General features: G+C 38.4%; 1 protein-coding gene across 3 annotated transcripts in view; it reads left to right on the forward strand.

The window, feature by feature from the left end:
* Positions 1 to 15673, forward strand: part of Zc3h6 (zinc finger CCCH-type containing 6) — a 54632-nt gene that overhangs the window by 15242 nt on the left and 23717 nt on the right. For all 3 annotated transcript variants that reach the window (XM_048352351.1, XM_048352353.1, XM_048352352.1), the window contains exons 2-5: positions 2898 to 3078; positions 6924 to 7043; positions 10880 to 11156; positions 14361 to 14494. In XM_048352351.1, the coding sequence (XP_048208308.1) occupies positions 2898 to 3078; positions 6924 to 7043; positions 10880 to 11156; positions 14361 to 14494 (712 nt within the window). The remainder of the gene's footprint in view (positions 1 to 2897; positions 3079 to 6923; positions 7044 to 10879; positions 11157 to 14360; positions 14495 to 15673) is intronic.

Below are 15673 nucleotides of genomic sequence, written 5' to 3' on the forward strand. Positions count from 1 at the left end.
TAATGGAGATTGTACATCTATTGATTAAACAATAGAGTGTCATGCTAGATGTTAGAGATATGTCTCTGAAGGACAGTATATACCCTGCTTTCACCAAGCAATAAACACATCATCTGAACTTGTACAGGGTGCAATGATTAGAAAAGAGGTAGAGGTAAAGGAGTACTATGATGAAGCATCTCACCTAAACTTGGGTGATAGAGAGAGGTATCAAGGAGGAAATACCTAAATTGAGTCCTAAAAACTGTTTAAGAATTATCCAGGTGACAGAAAATTGGGTAACAGTATGATTTGGTAGGCAAGGCAATGAGAGTTTTTTAAGACTATGTCTAAGGATTGGAAACTTGAAAAATTGCAAGTAGTTCATTAAGCAGGGACTCAGTTCTAAAGGGTCTTTAGGTAATATCAAGATTTGACATTATCTTCATTCCAGATCAGAATTGTTATAGACTTTTTTTATTGTAGACGTTTGAAACATATAAGGAATAGTAGAATTAGTCTTGATATATAATCTTTCTACAGTTTCAGTGATCATCAACTTATAACCAATCTTTTTTGCTTGTTTGTTTTTTGCCAGTGTTGAGGATAGTACTTGGCATCACACTCTCAGTTACAGCTAGCACTCTACCACTTGAGTTACATCTCCATTCTGGCTTTTTGCTGGTTAATTGGCAACAAGAGTTTCACAGGTTTGTCTGCCCCTGGCTGGCTTCAAACTATGATCCTTCAGTCTAAGCCTCCATGTAACTAGGATTGTAAGTATGAGACACCAGTACTCATGAAGTTCATGACAAAGATTACTTCCTTTATCCCTAGTGAATTATTTTGAAGCAAATTTAATATATTATTGGAGTTTTTTTTTTTTTCTGGTCCTGAGGCTTGAACTCAGGACCTGGGCACTGTCCCTGAGCCTCTTTGGGCTTAAGGCTAGCACTCTATCACTTGAGCCACAGCACCATTTTTAGCTTTTTCTGTTTATATGGTACTTAGGAATCGAACCCAGGGCTTCATGCATGCTAGGCAAGCACTCTACCACTAAGCCACATTCCTAGTCCCTATTGAAGATTTTTTTTTTTTTTGCCAGTCTTAGGAATTGGATTCAGGGCTTGAGCACTGTCCCTGATTTCTTTTTGTTCAAGGCTAGCACTCTACCTCTTGAGCCACTGGCAACTTATGGCTTTTTCTGTGTGTGAGGTGCTGAGGAATCAAACCCAGGGCTTCGTGCATGGTAGGCAAGCACTCTACCGCTAAACCACCTTCCCAGCCCACCCTATTGAAGATTTTTAACAGGAGAATAATGTTATCAGGTTTGCATTTAACAAGCCACATATTAGCTGGGTGCTTGTGACTCTACCTGTAATCTTAGGAGGCTGAGATCTGAGGATCGAGGGTTGAAGTAGCCTGCAGGAAAGTCTGTGAGACTTTACCAAAAATCCAGAAATAGAGTGATGGCTCAAGTAATAGGGTCTAGGCTTGAGCAAAAAAGCTCTGGAACAGCGTGCAGATCCCGAATTTAAGACTCAGGACTCATACACACGCATGTGCACACACGCACACACATTTTAAGTATGCATACGTGATGCACACTTCATGTATGTATACATCAAGTATGCACACACGATGCATACATCATACATAGTTTAATGTTTCCAATTTGCTGCTGTTACACAGAAACATTTGCCTTTCTTGTAGTTTGAATTTTGAAGGCTATAGTTAGTGTTATGGAAACATGTTTAAATGTTAAAGTTATATATTCATCCTCTCATGTGTACCATTGGCTTATCTATATTTAACAATACTACCAAAGAATATTTTGTCTTCTTTAACTATAAATGTCATAATCAATATAAAAGTCAGTTTTTAGGACCCAGCTTTCATAATAATAGCAAAACTTCTAGTATTTGAAACATGGATATGTAACTTTACTATGAATACTTTTGTGGATTTAAGTTGAAGAATTTATAATTCTTTTGTGGCTTAGGTTTTGCTACTTATATCTTAAAATTTGTCTACTTTAAAGTTTACTTTATTGATAAGAAACAATGTAGATTACTTTTAAAACTATAGCTGCCTATAAGTTGCTTATTAAAACTTATTTGCTGTAGTTAAATTGTTTTAAGTATTTTAGTTTAGGTTTTTTTCTTGTACTGTAGGTAGTTTAGTAATTGTTGTAATATTTGGGATAGCACTGTATTCACACATTCATTCATTTTAAGACTCAGTGATCTGAGCGTACTTTAGAGGCAGGCAAACTTTGGCTGCTGAGAGTAGTTTTTAAATTCGTAGTGTTTTTTTTTTGTTTTTGTTTTTGTTTTCTTTTTTCCTGGTCCTGAGGCTTGAACTCAGGGCCTGAATACTGTCCCTGAGCCTCTTTGTGTTCAAGGCTAGCTCTCTACCACTTGAACCACATTGCCACTTCTGGCTTTTTCTGAGTAGTTTATTGGAGAGAAGAATCTCACAGACTTTTGTGCCCTGGCTGGATTTGAACTGCAATCCTCTGAGCTCAGCCTCCTGAGTAGCTAGGATTATAGGCGTTGGCCACGGGGCTAGTATTATTTTTGAAGGAAAAAAAAAGTAACAAATTATATATGGTCTGCAAATATAAAATATTTATTTTCTGGACCTTTATAGAGAAAGATTTTCCTCTCCCTTCCCCTCTTCTGCCTTTGCTTTCCTTTCATACTGGGGCTTGAATTCAGGACCTTGCACTGGCTTGGCTTGCTTATGGGGCTGCTGTTTAACCACTGTAACCACACATTCAGCCCTTGAAAAGTTTTTCAATCCCTTATATAGACATGAATGTAACTTAAACTCTTGGCAAATGTTTTTAAGAAATATTTCCCTAATACTTGCTTTAGAAGGATATTTAATATTTTAAATTTTATTGTCTTCTACAGAGAAGATGGTGAATTAGAAGATGGTGAAATAGATGACACAGGATTTGAAGAAACACAAGAACGGGAAGCAAAAGAAAATGAAAAACATAAAAATGAAAAAGCTTATAGAAAATCAAGAAAAAAACACAAGAAGGAACGAGAGAAGAAAAAATCCAAAAGGAGAAAACGTGAGAAACATAAGGTTAGTTAGAATCAACTTTCTATGCTTTTTGCAATCCAGAAATACAAAATGCTGAAATTAGTATAAGTGATTGCCTATTTTCTTTTCTTTTTTTCTTTTCTTTTTTGCCAGTCCTGGGGCTTGGACTCAGGGACTGAGCACTGTCTCTGGCTTGTTTTTGCTCAGGCTAGCACTCTACCACTTGAGCCATAGCGCCACTTCCAGCCTATTCTGTTTATGTGGTGCTGAGGAATCGAACCCAGGGCTTCACGCATGCTAGGCAAGCACTCTACTGCTAAGCCACATTCCCAGCCCCGATTGCCTATTTTCTTATAAAATATATAGATTAGATATTGCTAGCTAGGTGATTAGAAACTTTTCTAAGCATAAAGATTGTATAAACTACTTTTTAGATTAAAAAATGATTGAGAGCCAGGTGCTGGTGGCTCACATTTGTAATCCTAGCTATTCAGGAGTCTTGAGATCTGAGAATCACAGTTCAAAGCCAGCTCTAGCAGGCAAGTCTGTGAGATTTTTATCTCCAACTAACCAGCAAAAAGCTGGAAGTGGACCTGTGGCTCAAGTGGTAGAACACCAGCCTTGAACAAAGAAAGCTCAGGGACAGTGTCCAGGCCCTGAGTTCAGACCCCAGGACTAACATACACACAAAGAAAAATGATCAAGGTACTCTGTATATGACCTTTATAATAACAATAATTTTTTTTAATGATCAAGGTAAATCCTAGTCCAGATTTTTAAAATAGCCTTTTATGGATGGAAAGTTGTAGGCAAGAACATTAAAAGGTTAAGGAAAGTTTCATTCTTTAAAGACATAGGTTAACAGCATAAGCACTGTTCGGTCCATTCATTTATTTACTCATTCATATATGTTATCACATGCTTATTATGAAAGCCTCTATGCCAAGAGTTTGGAATTGTAGTGGTAAATAAAATAGTTTGCATTTCCAGAAAATAAATAGAAATAGATAGTGAATAAGTGAAAAACCAGTAGTATCAGGAAAGCAATAGGGTGCTTGAAGGAGAATGAGAATTGGGGATAGGGAAGAAAGAGAACTATATAGACTAATCAATCAGGGAAAAGTTGGGGGCAGCAGTGGTGGGCTAGTTTTTGAAGCTTCCTTTTTAAAATTTCCCCCGTGGTGATTAGGTTAGCCAAAGAAAAAACTCACTGCTAACATCTTCAAAAAATGTAACAACAGGTTATCTCCACAAACCTCAGAAATGCAAACAAATGGTTTAAATCTTAGATAGAAACATGACCAGAGTAGAATCAGTAACTATGTGAATGAAACAAGGTAACAAATGAAGGAAGGTAAAGGAGCCTCCAGAATCAGCTAGTAGATATTCTCTCAAATGGAGTAGTCCCATTCAACACAAAAATCTCTGGCGCCTCTTTGAAAATGGCAACAGAGAAGGCTTTATTAACTCTAGTCCATTTATGAGTAAGATGGCCACAGAAAAGTTCTGGAATGAATTATGTCTAATGACCTCATCATATTAATCAACTAAATCTCTTTCCTAAGACAGAGTCCCATACTGAGAAATAGAAAGAGTATAAATTGAGGCACAAGCATACTAGTGCCAAGGAAAGAAATGATCAGTTAACAGGTGGGGAAAGGAAACAGAAGAGGTATTATCTCAGAAGATGATAGCCATATTTTTAAATACTTCACTTTTTAAAAAACATTAAATTTTATTGACAAGGTGATGTACAGAGGGGGTACAGTTACATAATAAGGTAGTGAGTACATTTCTTATGTGTTACACCCTCCCTTATTTTTCTTTCCCTTCCCTAGTTCAGATAAGCATATATACAATATCCAGTGTACCAAAATCATATACAGTGACTACGGTAGGGGGGGGAGGGGAGGTACGCCAAAGGAAATCACCTAGTACACTAAACATAAGGACAATAATAAAATCCTCCTGTTTTCCTTCTCTTGGAGTTCATTTTGCTTAGCCTCATCTTCTATAATCATGTGTGCATAGCTGTTTAGCTATTGTGATCCTCTGATAGGTCTATCCTAGACCTTTTTATGTTTATTTAGTAATTGTTTGGTTTTAGTTGAATACTTCACTTTGACAACAGAAGACATAATCTGAGAGCCCTTAGGCTAGGAAAGCTTTCCTATTTTACTAATCTTCCTCCCCCCCCCCCAATCAAGATAAGACTATGGTGACTGACATTCCAGAGAAGTTATTATAAGAATAGAATTGTAATAGAATAACATTCCTCTGGCAAAGAAAGAATGCCCAAAAGCTTATGAAAAATGTAATCAAGTAGTTCAAAGTCATAAAAATTTAGGAAAGAATACGAACTATCATCTGACAGAAAAATAGAATTTGGAAAAAATTTCTTTAAGCTAGGTGTGGTGGCACATGCCTTTAATCCCAGCACTCATCAGGAAGCTGAGGCAGGAGGAATGAGAGTTCTAGGCCAGCCTGGGCTACATAGTGAAACACAGCAGAAAAAAAGAAAAATAAAATGGAAAACAAGCACAGCTCTTTGGTTATTTGGACAAAAAAATCCTAAATTTCTTTTTTTTTTTTTTTTTGCCAGTCCTGGGCTTGGACTCAGGGCCTGAGCACTGTCCCTGGCTTCTTTTTGCTCAAGGCTAGCACTCTGCCTCTTGAGCCACATCGCCACATCTGGCCATTTTCTATATATATGTGGTACTGGGGAATCGAACCCAGGGCTTCATGTATAGGAGGCAAGCACTCTTGCCACTAGGCCATATCCTCAGACCCCCTAAATTTCTTATTAAGAAAAGAAACTTTATATTAAAATTTTTCGGTGGTATGGACATTGAACTTAGGCCCTCCTGCTTGCTAGATAAGTACTGTACCACTCCAGCCCCTTGCCATAACTTGTGTTGTTCATCATTATCAATTACTTGTAGTTTCCTTCCTTCCTTCCTTCTTCCCTTCCTCCCTCCCTCCCTACATCCCTCCCTCTTTCCCTTCCTCCCTCCGTCCTCTCCCCTCTCTCTCTCTTCCTTCCTCCCTCCCTTCCCCCCTTCCCTTCCTCCTCCTTTCCCTCCCTTCCAGCCCAACTTTTTGCTAGTTCTTTTTTTTTTTCCTAGTCCTGGGGCTTGAACTCAGGGCCTGAGCACTGTCCCTGGCTTCTTTTTGCTCAAGGCTAGCACTCTATCTCTTGAGCCACAGCGCCACTTCTGGCTCTTTCTGTTTATATAGTGCTGAAGAATTGAACCCAACTTTTTGCTAGTTAATTGGACGTGGTGTCTTGAGGATTTTTCTGTCCAGATTGGTTTCAAACTTTGGTTCTTCAGATCGGAGCCTCCTGGGTAGCTAGTATTACAGGTATAAGCCACTGACCTCCAGCTCATTTATTTAATTTTGTGAACTGGATTTATTTCTTATAGTCAATTTAGAATATTTTGGTCTACTTTTTGTTTTAGGATACCCATGCAGTAGACTTACGTACTAGAAAGCCACTAGAAATTCACTTTCAAGTAACCAAATTATTACATACCCTACTTGTGTTCCAGGACCCTTCTTGGTGGTGAGGAACCAGTTTTACTTCAAGTGTAGCTTAAGTATAGGATCATTTTAGAACCCATTAGATTTCTATTTAAGTCCCTTGGACCAAAGGGATGATGAGAAACATACTTCAATGAAGTTCCTGAGCACAAAGAAGCAACATTTCCTTCAGAAAAACTGAAAAGAATTGGGATGGTAATGGCCTTTGCAACACATTTTTCTGAGTTTACTGAGTTGGTGAGAATAATATAATCTCCTGGTTGACACTCTGACTGAAAGGAGCTTACTAGTTACAAGCTCAATTTCATCTTTTTGTAATATAACATTTTTCTCCTTCCCTCCAGCATAATTCTCCTAGTGGTGATAGTTCAGACTACAGCCTTGATTCAGATATTGAACACACAGAGAGTTCCCATAAAAAAAGAACTGGTTTCTACAGGGATTATGACATTCCATTTTCTCAGGTATGGCCTATTTTAATTGTGATAAAACATACAACATGATTTTCCATTTTAACCATTTTTAGTGTGCAATTTTGTAGCTATGTTTACAATGTTTATTGATCCCCACTATGCATCTCCAGAACTCTTTGTCTTAAGCAGTTTTATGTCCATTAAGCAACAGCACCGCACTTCCCCTTGCTTCTGTCCCCCTGGTGACTACTTTTCTCATTTTCTGTATATAAACTTGCCTGTTTTAGTAACCTCATCTATTTGAAGTCATATAATATTTTTCGTTTGGTGTCTGGCCTTATTTCACTTAACATATTTTCAAGGTTCATCTATGTATCAGAATTTTGTTCTAGGTCTGAATAATATTGCATTGTATATATATATATTTACACATATACATATATATATATATTTGTCATTTCATCTATTGTTAGAGAATTGAAGTGTCACCTTTTGGCTATTGTAAATAATTATGCTTATGAATGTAGGTATACAAAATCCCTTTAAAAACCCTTCTTTCAATTAATTGAGGCATATATTTAAGAATAGAATTACGTGTAATTATATATTTAATCTTTCTCTTTCCTTCTTTCCTGCCTGCCTGCTTTCCTTCCTTCCTTCCTTCCTTCCTTCCTTCCTTCCTTCCTTCCTTCCTTCCTTCCTTCCTTCCTCTCTTCCTCCCTCCCTCTCTCTTCCTCCTTCCTTCTCTCCCTCCCTCCCTCTTTTCTCTTCTCTCTCTCTGTCTCTCTCTCTCATTTTCTCTTGCATGTTAGTGTTTGAACTCAGGGTCCCATGCTTGCTATGCAGGCACTAAACCACTTAAGCCCATTTTACTATAGCTTTTTGTTTGTTTTTGCTCTTAGTGTAGGGTCTTGTGCTTTTTCCTGGACTAGTCCAGAACCAGGGTCCTCCTACCTATGCTCTGATGTGTACCACCATACCCACTTCTTGATTGAGATGGTATCTTGCTAACATTCTTCCCAGGGTAGCCTTTAGTTGCCATCCACTTAATCTCTGCATGAACCTATAATACCCAGCTTCTCTGTTTAACTTTTTTTTTTTTTGCCAGTCCTGGGGCTTGGACTCAGGGCCTGAGCACTGTCCCTGGCTTCTTTTTGCTCAAGGCTAGCACTCTGCCACTTGAGCCACAGCGCCACTTCTGGCCATTTTCTGTATATGTGGTGCTGGGAATCGAACCCAGGGCCTCATGTATATGAGGCAGGCACTCTTGCCACTAGGCCATATCCCCAGCCCTCTGTTTAACTTTTTGAGGAACTGCTGAACTGTTTTCTGTAGAGGCTGTCCATTTTACACACTCATCAGAAATGCCTGAGATAATGCTTCTATATTTTTGTCACACTTATTATTTTCCATATTTGGGAGGAAATGGTAAATGAGTGTGAAGAGATACATCATTGTGGTTTTAAGGTGCTGCCGTGTGTGTGTGTGTGTGTGCATGCATGTGCATGCACATGTGCGTGCCTGATACTCATTCGGCTTTGTCCCTTAATGCCAGCACTCTGCTGGAGATGAGTGTCTCAAATTTGTCTGCCCAGAAATATTTTGAGGTGCATTGGTGTTAGCTGTTCTTTAAAGGTCTGGAAAGATCCAGTATTGAATCTCTTTGGTTCTGGGTTTTGGTTTTTTTTTGCGGAGACTTCGGTCTTGTTGCTCATTATGGGTGTGTTTAAGTGAGGGTTACAACCTCTTGGTTATAAGATAAGTTACATAAGGTTAGAAGATAAGTTTTTAAAGTATTCCCTAATAATCCTATGTTGTTGGCATTGTTGTGATGATCCTCTTTTATCTTTAATTTTATTACTTACCTTTTCCATATTTTTTTTTTGGTTAAGGATTTTTCAGTCTTGTTTATCCTTTCAGAAACTCAATTCTTTGTTTCAGTGAGTCTTTCTATTACTCTCTTAGCCAAACTAAGTGTATTGCATAGTTTCTCTTATTAATATCTTATTTCATTCCATTATAGTATGTTAAAATACAGGATGTTATTTCAGTTTTTCACTACACTAAGATTTGCTTTATGGCCTAACGTGATCAATTTTGGAGAAAGTTCTGTAGACCACTGAGAAAAATGTGTATTATGGTCATTGTTGAATAGACTACTCTGTGAGATATCTGTTAAATCCATCTGATTTATGATGCACTTTAATTCTGAGTTGTCTTTGTTGACATTTTGGTCTGGACTACCTATCTATTGATATGAGTCATGTGTTGACGTTACCCACTGTTATATTGCATCTATAGCTATCCCTATAAGTCCTTAATGTCATTCACTCATTCATTCATTTATTTATTCGTTTACTTATTATTTGTGCTGGTCCTGGGGCTTGAACTCAGAGCCTGGACACTATTCCTGAGCTTCTTTTACTCAAGGCTAGCACTCTACCACTTGAGTCACAGCGCCACTCCCAGCTTTTTCTGAGTTGTTTTTTGGAGGTTAAGAGTCTCCCTGCCTTTTCTGCCCCAGGCAGATCTGAGGCAACCCTCGCTCTCAATCTCCTGAGTAGCTAGGATTACAGGTGTGAGCCACTGGCACTTGGCTACTAGTTTGTGTGTTTTTGAGTGGAGAGTCAAGACCCTTTACATTTAGAGTTATTATTGAGAGTTATTTATGGATTCTTGTGTTTTGAGTGTTTTTTTGTTCCTCCTGGTTGGTTTGAGCATTGTTTATTCTTTTTGTCCTTACCTATCTTGGTACTTCATCGGTTTGCTGAATTGAATATGCTTAATTCTTTACTAATTCTCTTGTTATAAATGAAGTTTTATTAAATTGACCGCTTTTAAAATTTGAAAGGTATTCTAATTAAAAATTTTATCTAGTTATATAAATATTAGAATATACCACATTTAAATGCATTAAACTAATGATAAGGCATATTCTTTTAGATTTTCAAGTTGTAATTATGTATAGTTTTTTTCTTGGTTTATTATAAAATCAACATAGGATATATGGATATTAAAAGTATTTCAACAAAAACATTAATATTATAATTAAATTAAATAAATTTCTAGGAACAAATTGTATTTTTTGTTTCCCAGTACCTTAGTAATGAAGCAATAAAAATAATAATGTTCGTTGTAATTAATAGTTTCTAATGAACAGATTGTTCAGTAGATGTTTTTCACTATTTAAGAATGTTGTTTTTCCTTTTAGGAAATATAACATTCATTTTCTTTTTTGGCCATTCCTGGGGCTTCAACTCGGGGCCTGGGCACTGCCTTGAGCTTCTTCAGCTCAAGGCTAGCACACTACCAGTTGAGCCACAGTGCCACTTCCGGTTTTCTGGTGGTTGATTGGAGATAAGAGTCTCCTGGACTTTCTTGCTTGGGCTGGCTTTGAACCTTTTGATCCTCAGATCTCAGCCTCCTGAGTAGCTAGGATTACAGGCTAGGAGCTACTGGCACCCAGCTATGGTGGTGTGGATTTTTAAGTAGTCCTGTACATGTGAATATCAAGACAGAAAGTGAAAAACAAAAGCTAAGGAATAAAGGTTATATTTAATACTTCAAGTTTTTCTTTTTCTTTCTTTTTTTTTTTTTTTTTACCAGTTCTGGGGTTTGGACTCAGGGCCTGAGCACTGTTCTTAGCTTCTTTTTCCTCAAGGCTAGCACTCTACCACATAAGCCATAGTGCCACTTCTGGCTTTTTCTGACCCAGTGCTTTGTGCATGCTAGGCAAGCTACTACTAGGCCACATTCCCAACCCCAACTTTTTCTTTTTTTAATCCCAACTTTCTTTGTGTGGGCTGGAGAGAGATGTCCTATGTTTCTATCAGCTGCTGTGTATAATTTTAAAATATCCTGAAAATAATTGTCCCCTTTTTTTAAAGCATGGACATATATCAGGAAGCTACATGACATCAAAGAAGAGTCAATATAACAAGAAATTTAAAAGTAGAGAATATGATGAGTACAGTAATTATAGTGATGACAACTTCGGTAATTATAGTGATGACAACTTTGGTAACTACAGCATGGAAACAGAGGAAGATTATTCCAATCAGTTGAAACATTACAGACAAGCTAACGAAACATCAAATACTACCTTTGGGTCATCATATTCTAAAGAAATGGAGAAAAAACAGAGGATGAAAGGACCTCATCATGGTAAGTTTGAAATTAGTCTGTTTTAGAGTATGAGAACCTTATTAAAATCTGATCAGATCCTGAGTGCTGGTGCTTTATGCCTGTGTTTGAATCTAGATGCTCAAGAGGCTGAAAGCTGAGAATTGCAGTTTGGAGCCAGCCCATGTAGACAAATTTCTTAGCCCCCTTCTCAGGATCAGCTACTTCTTGCAGAACTTACATTTATTTTCATTTATCTTATAGACATCAAGGATATAAATGTACAGCTCTTTCAGTCTACATAATATCTTAACACTTAAAGTAGAATGGTATCTAATATATTTTAAAGAATATAAAAGTAGAATAAAGTTTCTTGTATTTTTCTCTTCCTTGCTATATATGCCAGTATACAGTTACAAAGATAACTGGTACTCTATTTATTACTTTTATATTTTAGCCAATAATTGTAGAATATTGGAAAGCTAAGCTTTTCTTTCATTAGACTTTCAAATATGGCAATTGCCTTTGCTATGTAAATGTAAGTAGTGGCCATGAATCCTTAAGAATCAAAATGAGAAAATAAGTTTCTGTAGCTACCATCTGTTTACTTACTATGTTGAGGTATATGGTCCAGAGAAAAACTAAATTGCAAGCTGGTATACCAGTTACATAGTGTAAGTCACATTCAGCTAAAATTAATCTTAAATAGGGGCTATTCCATGTATGTACTTCAAGAAAATTGGAGTAAGATGAGACAAAGGTAAAATGATGAACTCCTACATTTTTTATGTAACTACCTCTTAATTTAATCTAATTTTTTGTACTTGGGGCTTCAACTTAGAGCTTGGGTGCTGTCCTTCAGCTTTCTACTCAAGGTGAGCCGTATCTCCACTTCTAAATTTTTAGTGGTTAATTGGAGGTCAGAATCTCATGGACTTCCCTGTCCTCTGAACCATGTTGTGTTCCTCAGATCTCAGCTTCCTCAGTAGCTAGCTAGGCATGAGCCACCCCTACCCAACCCCTTTAATTATTTTTGAAAAAAGTATTCAGTCATGAGTAAATTTGATTATGTCTGTGAATTTATTTTTTCCTGATTTTCTAGTGAAATTCCTTTGAAAAATAAGTCGCCTTCGTCAACCCAGAGGAAAGATAATTTATTTACATGTTTGACATTGGGTAAATGTCACTCTTGAGTCTATTTGTGGTGGTATTAGGGATAATTCCAGTTTGGAAGAGAACTCACTTGGTTGTTCTTTTCACATGGGTTTTCTTCACAAGTTGTTTCTTGTTTTTCCTTTTAAAAAGTTGAGTATTATATATTGTGCTTTTGTTTTTTTTTTTTTGTTTTTTTTTGCCAGTCCTAGGCCGTGAACTCAGGGCCTGAGCACTGTCCCTGGCTTGTTTTTTGCTCAAGGCTAGCACTCTGCCGCTTGAGCCACAGCGCCACTTCTGGCCTTTTCTGTATATGTGGTGCTGAGTAATCGAACCCAGAGCTTTATGTATATGAGGCAAGCACTCTTGCCACTAGGCCATATTCCCAGTCCCCGTTTTGTAGGTTTTAAAGTTATTAGTGAGGGCTGGGGATATGGCCTAGTGGCAAGAGTGCCTGCCTCATATACATGAGGCCCTGGGTTCGATTCCTCAGCACCACATATACAGAAAATGGCCAGAAGTGGCGCTGTGGCTCAAGCAGCAGAGTGCTAGCCTTGAGCAAAAAGAAGCCAGGGACAGTGCTCAGGCCCTGAGTCCAAGCCCCAGGACTGGCCAAAAAAAAAAAAAAAAAGGAAATAAAGTTATTAGTGAGTGTGACTTTGGTAAAATGAGGAATTAGATTGTATTATAACCTACTACCCTAACATAATTTTTATTTTTATTTTTTATTTTTTGGCCAGTCCTGGGCCTTGGACTCAGGGCCTGAGCACTGTCCCTGGCTTCTTCCCGCTCAAGGCTAGCACTCTGCCACTTGAGCCACAGTGCCACTTCTGGCCATTTTCTGTATATGTGGTGCTGGGGAATCGAACCTAGGGCCTCGTGTATCGGAGGCATGCACTCTTGCCACTAGGCTATATCCCCAGCCCCCTAACATAATTTTTAAATTGAGTATCTTTTTAGACTTTTTCTGTATTTTTTAAGTGCTGAGAATCCAACCCAGGGTCTCATGAATGCTAGGCAAACATTCTACCATATCACTCACTCATCTTTGTAGATAATTATTTTGAGGCAGGGTCTCAAGTCATCGTATAATCCCGGCTATCTTCAAGCTTGCATTCCTCTTGTTTCAGCCTCTCAAGTCCTGGGATGAGTTTCCTGAGTACTTGGAAGATACTTTGAAATACCAGATTTTTCAGAAGCAAAAAGCCAGTCTAGGGGCTGGGGATATAGCCTAGTGGCAAGAGTGCCTGCCTTGGATACACGAGGCCCTAGGTTCGATTCCCCAGCACCACATATACAGAAAACGGCCAGAAGCGGCGCTGTGGCTCAAGTGGCAGAGTGCTAGCCTTGAGCGGGAAGAAGCCAGGGACAGTGCTCAGACCCTGAGTCCAAGGCCCAGGACTGGCCAAAAAAAAAAAAAAAAAGCCAGTCTAATTTTACTTGTAGATACTACATGTATATGTATCTATTCAAAATTATCAATAGTAGCCAGGCACTGATGGCTTACACCCCCATAATCCTAGCTAGTAGGAGGCTGAGATCTGAGGATCAAGGTCAAAGCCAGCCAGAGTAGGAAGGTCCATGAGACTCTATATCCGATTAACTGCCAGAAAACTGGAAGTGGTGCCTCTGTGTATCCTCCCTCCTTGCTTTATTTTTAATATCCTTTGTGATAAAATCCCTTATTACAAGGGAAAGCACTACCCATGAAGTAGTTTGTAGATTCAGTTAATTTTGTTTTCTTTTGTTTTTTGTCAGTCCTGGGGCTTGAACTCAGGGCCTGAGCGCTGTCCCTGGCTTCTTTTTGCTCAAGGCTAGCACTCTACCACTTGAGCCACAGTGCCACTTCCGGCTTTTTCTATATATGTGGTGCTGAGGAATTGAACCCTGGGCTTCATGTATACAAGGCGAGCACTTTACCACTAGGCCATATTCCCAGCCCTGATTCAGTTAATTTTTAAAAAATAAATATTGAGGACAAAATGAAGGATGTACTTTATAGACTGTTATAAATATACTATTCTTTGTAAACTAATAGATGGCTAGTTATTGTTGTTTTTCTGTAATACTTGAATTATATTTTTACTTTTTTAGGTACAGAACAGAGGGTTAAAAGTTTTAATATTGGTCGAGGCCGTGGTTTACCGAAGAAAATCAAACGAAAAGACCGTGGGGGAAGAGTTAATAAAGGGCCTAATGTCTTCTCAGGAATGGATGAATTTCAAGAGGTACTAAGAATTTTTATATAAGGAAAAGAGGATTTTTTTTTTGTTTGTTTGTTTTGGCCAGTCCTGGGCCTTGGACTCAGGGCCTGAGCACTGTCTCTGGCTTCTCTTTGCTCAAGGCTAGCACTCTGCCTCTTGGGCCACAGCACCACTTCTGGCCATTTTCTGTATATGTGGTGCTGGGGAATTGAACCCAGGGCTTCATGTATACGAGGCAAGCTCTCTTGCCACTAGGCCACATCCCCAGCCCGAAAAGAGGATTTTTGCGTCTTTTAGACCATTAGGTTGCAAAGAAAACATTGTGTTTTTAATCCTGCCTTCGTAGTAAATGAAAAATTTCTAGTTCAGAGCAAATGAATATAAACTCTAAAAGAATGATTTCTATTTGTCATGATATTAGTGTGGAGGCATAAATTTAGGTGACCTAGAAATAAAGTTAGCATTCTACCTGTCTGTGTCTGCCTGCCTATCTATCTGTCTATCTATCTATCTGTCTTTTGTGCCAGTCCTGAGGCTTAAACTCTGGGCCTGATCAATCTCCTTGAACATTTTTATAAATGCTCGAGGCTGGGGCTCTACCACTTGAGCCACAGCTCCACTTCTGGCTTTTTGGTTGTTAATAGGAAATAGTCTCAGGGACTTTCCTGCTCAAGCTGGATTTGAACCGTGATTCTAAGATCTCAGCTTTCTGATAGCTAGGATTACAGGCATGGGTCACTGGTGCCAGCCTTATTTGTTTTATACAATCCTGGGGCTTGAATTCAGGACCTGGGTGCTATCCTTGAGGTTTTTTGCACAAAGCTAACACTCTACCCTTGGGACCACAGCTCTGGTTCCAGCTTTCTGGTAGTTAATGCAAATAAGAGTTTCACTGACTTTACTGCTAGGGCTAGATGTGAGCCACTTGGAGCTATAACTCTACTTCCAGTTTTTTGGTAATTTATTGTAGGTGAGTTTCATGGATTCTCAGGATTCTCAGATATTAGTCTCCTGAATAGCTAGAATTACAAGCATGAGCCACTGATGCCCAGCTTAAAAATTGGTATTTTATTTTAAGGACAAAAATATCTATTAATTTCCCATTGTGCTTTTCTAAAAGTGATCTTCTCTGGGCACAGCAAAAGAAGCTCAGGGAAAGTACCCAGGCCCTGAGTTCAAGCCCCAGGGCCCGGAGGGAAAATC

This window comes from Perognathus longimembris, chromosome 8 (genome assembly GCF_023159225.1).
Source record: "Perognathus longimembris pacificus isolate PPM17 chromosome 8, ASM2315922v1, whole genome shotgun sequence".
Lineage (NCBI taxonomy): Eukaryota > Metazoa > Chordata > Mammalia > Rodentia > Heteromyidae > Perognathus > Perognathus longimembris.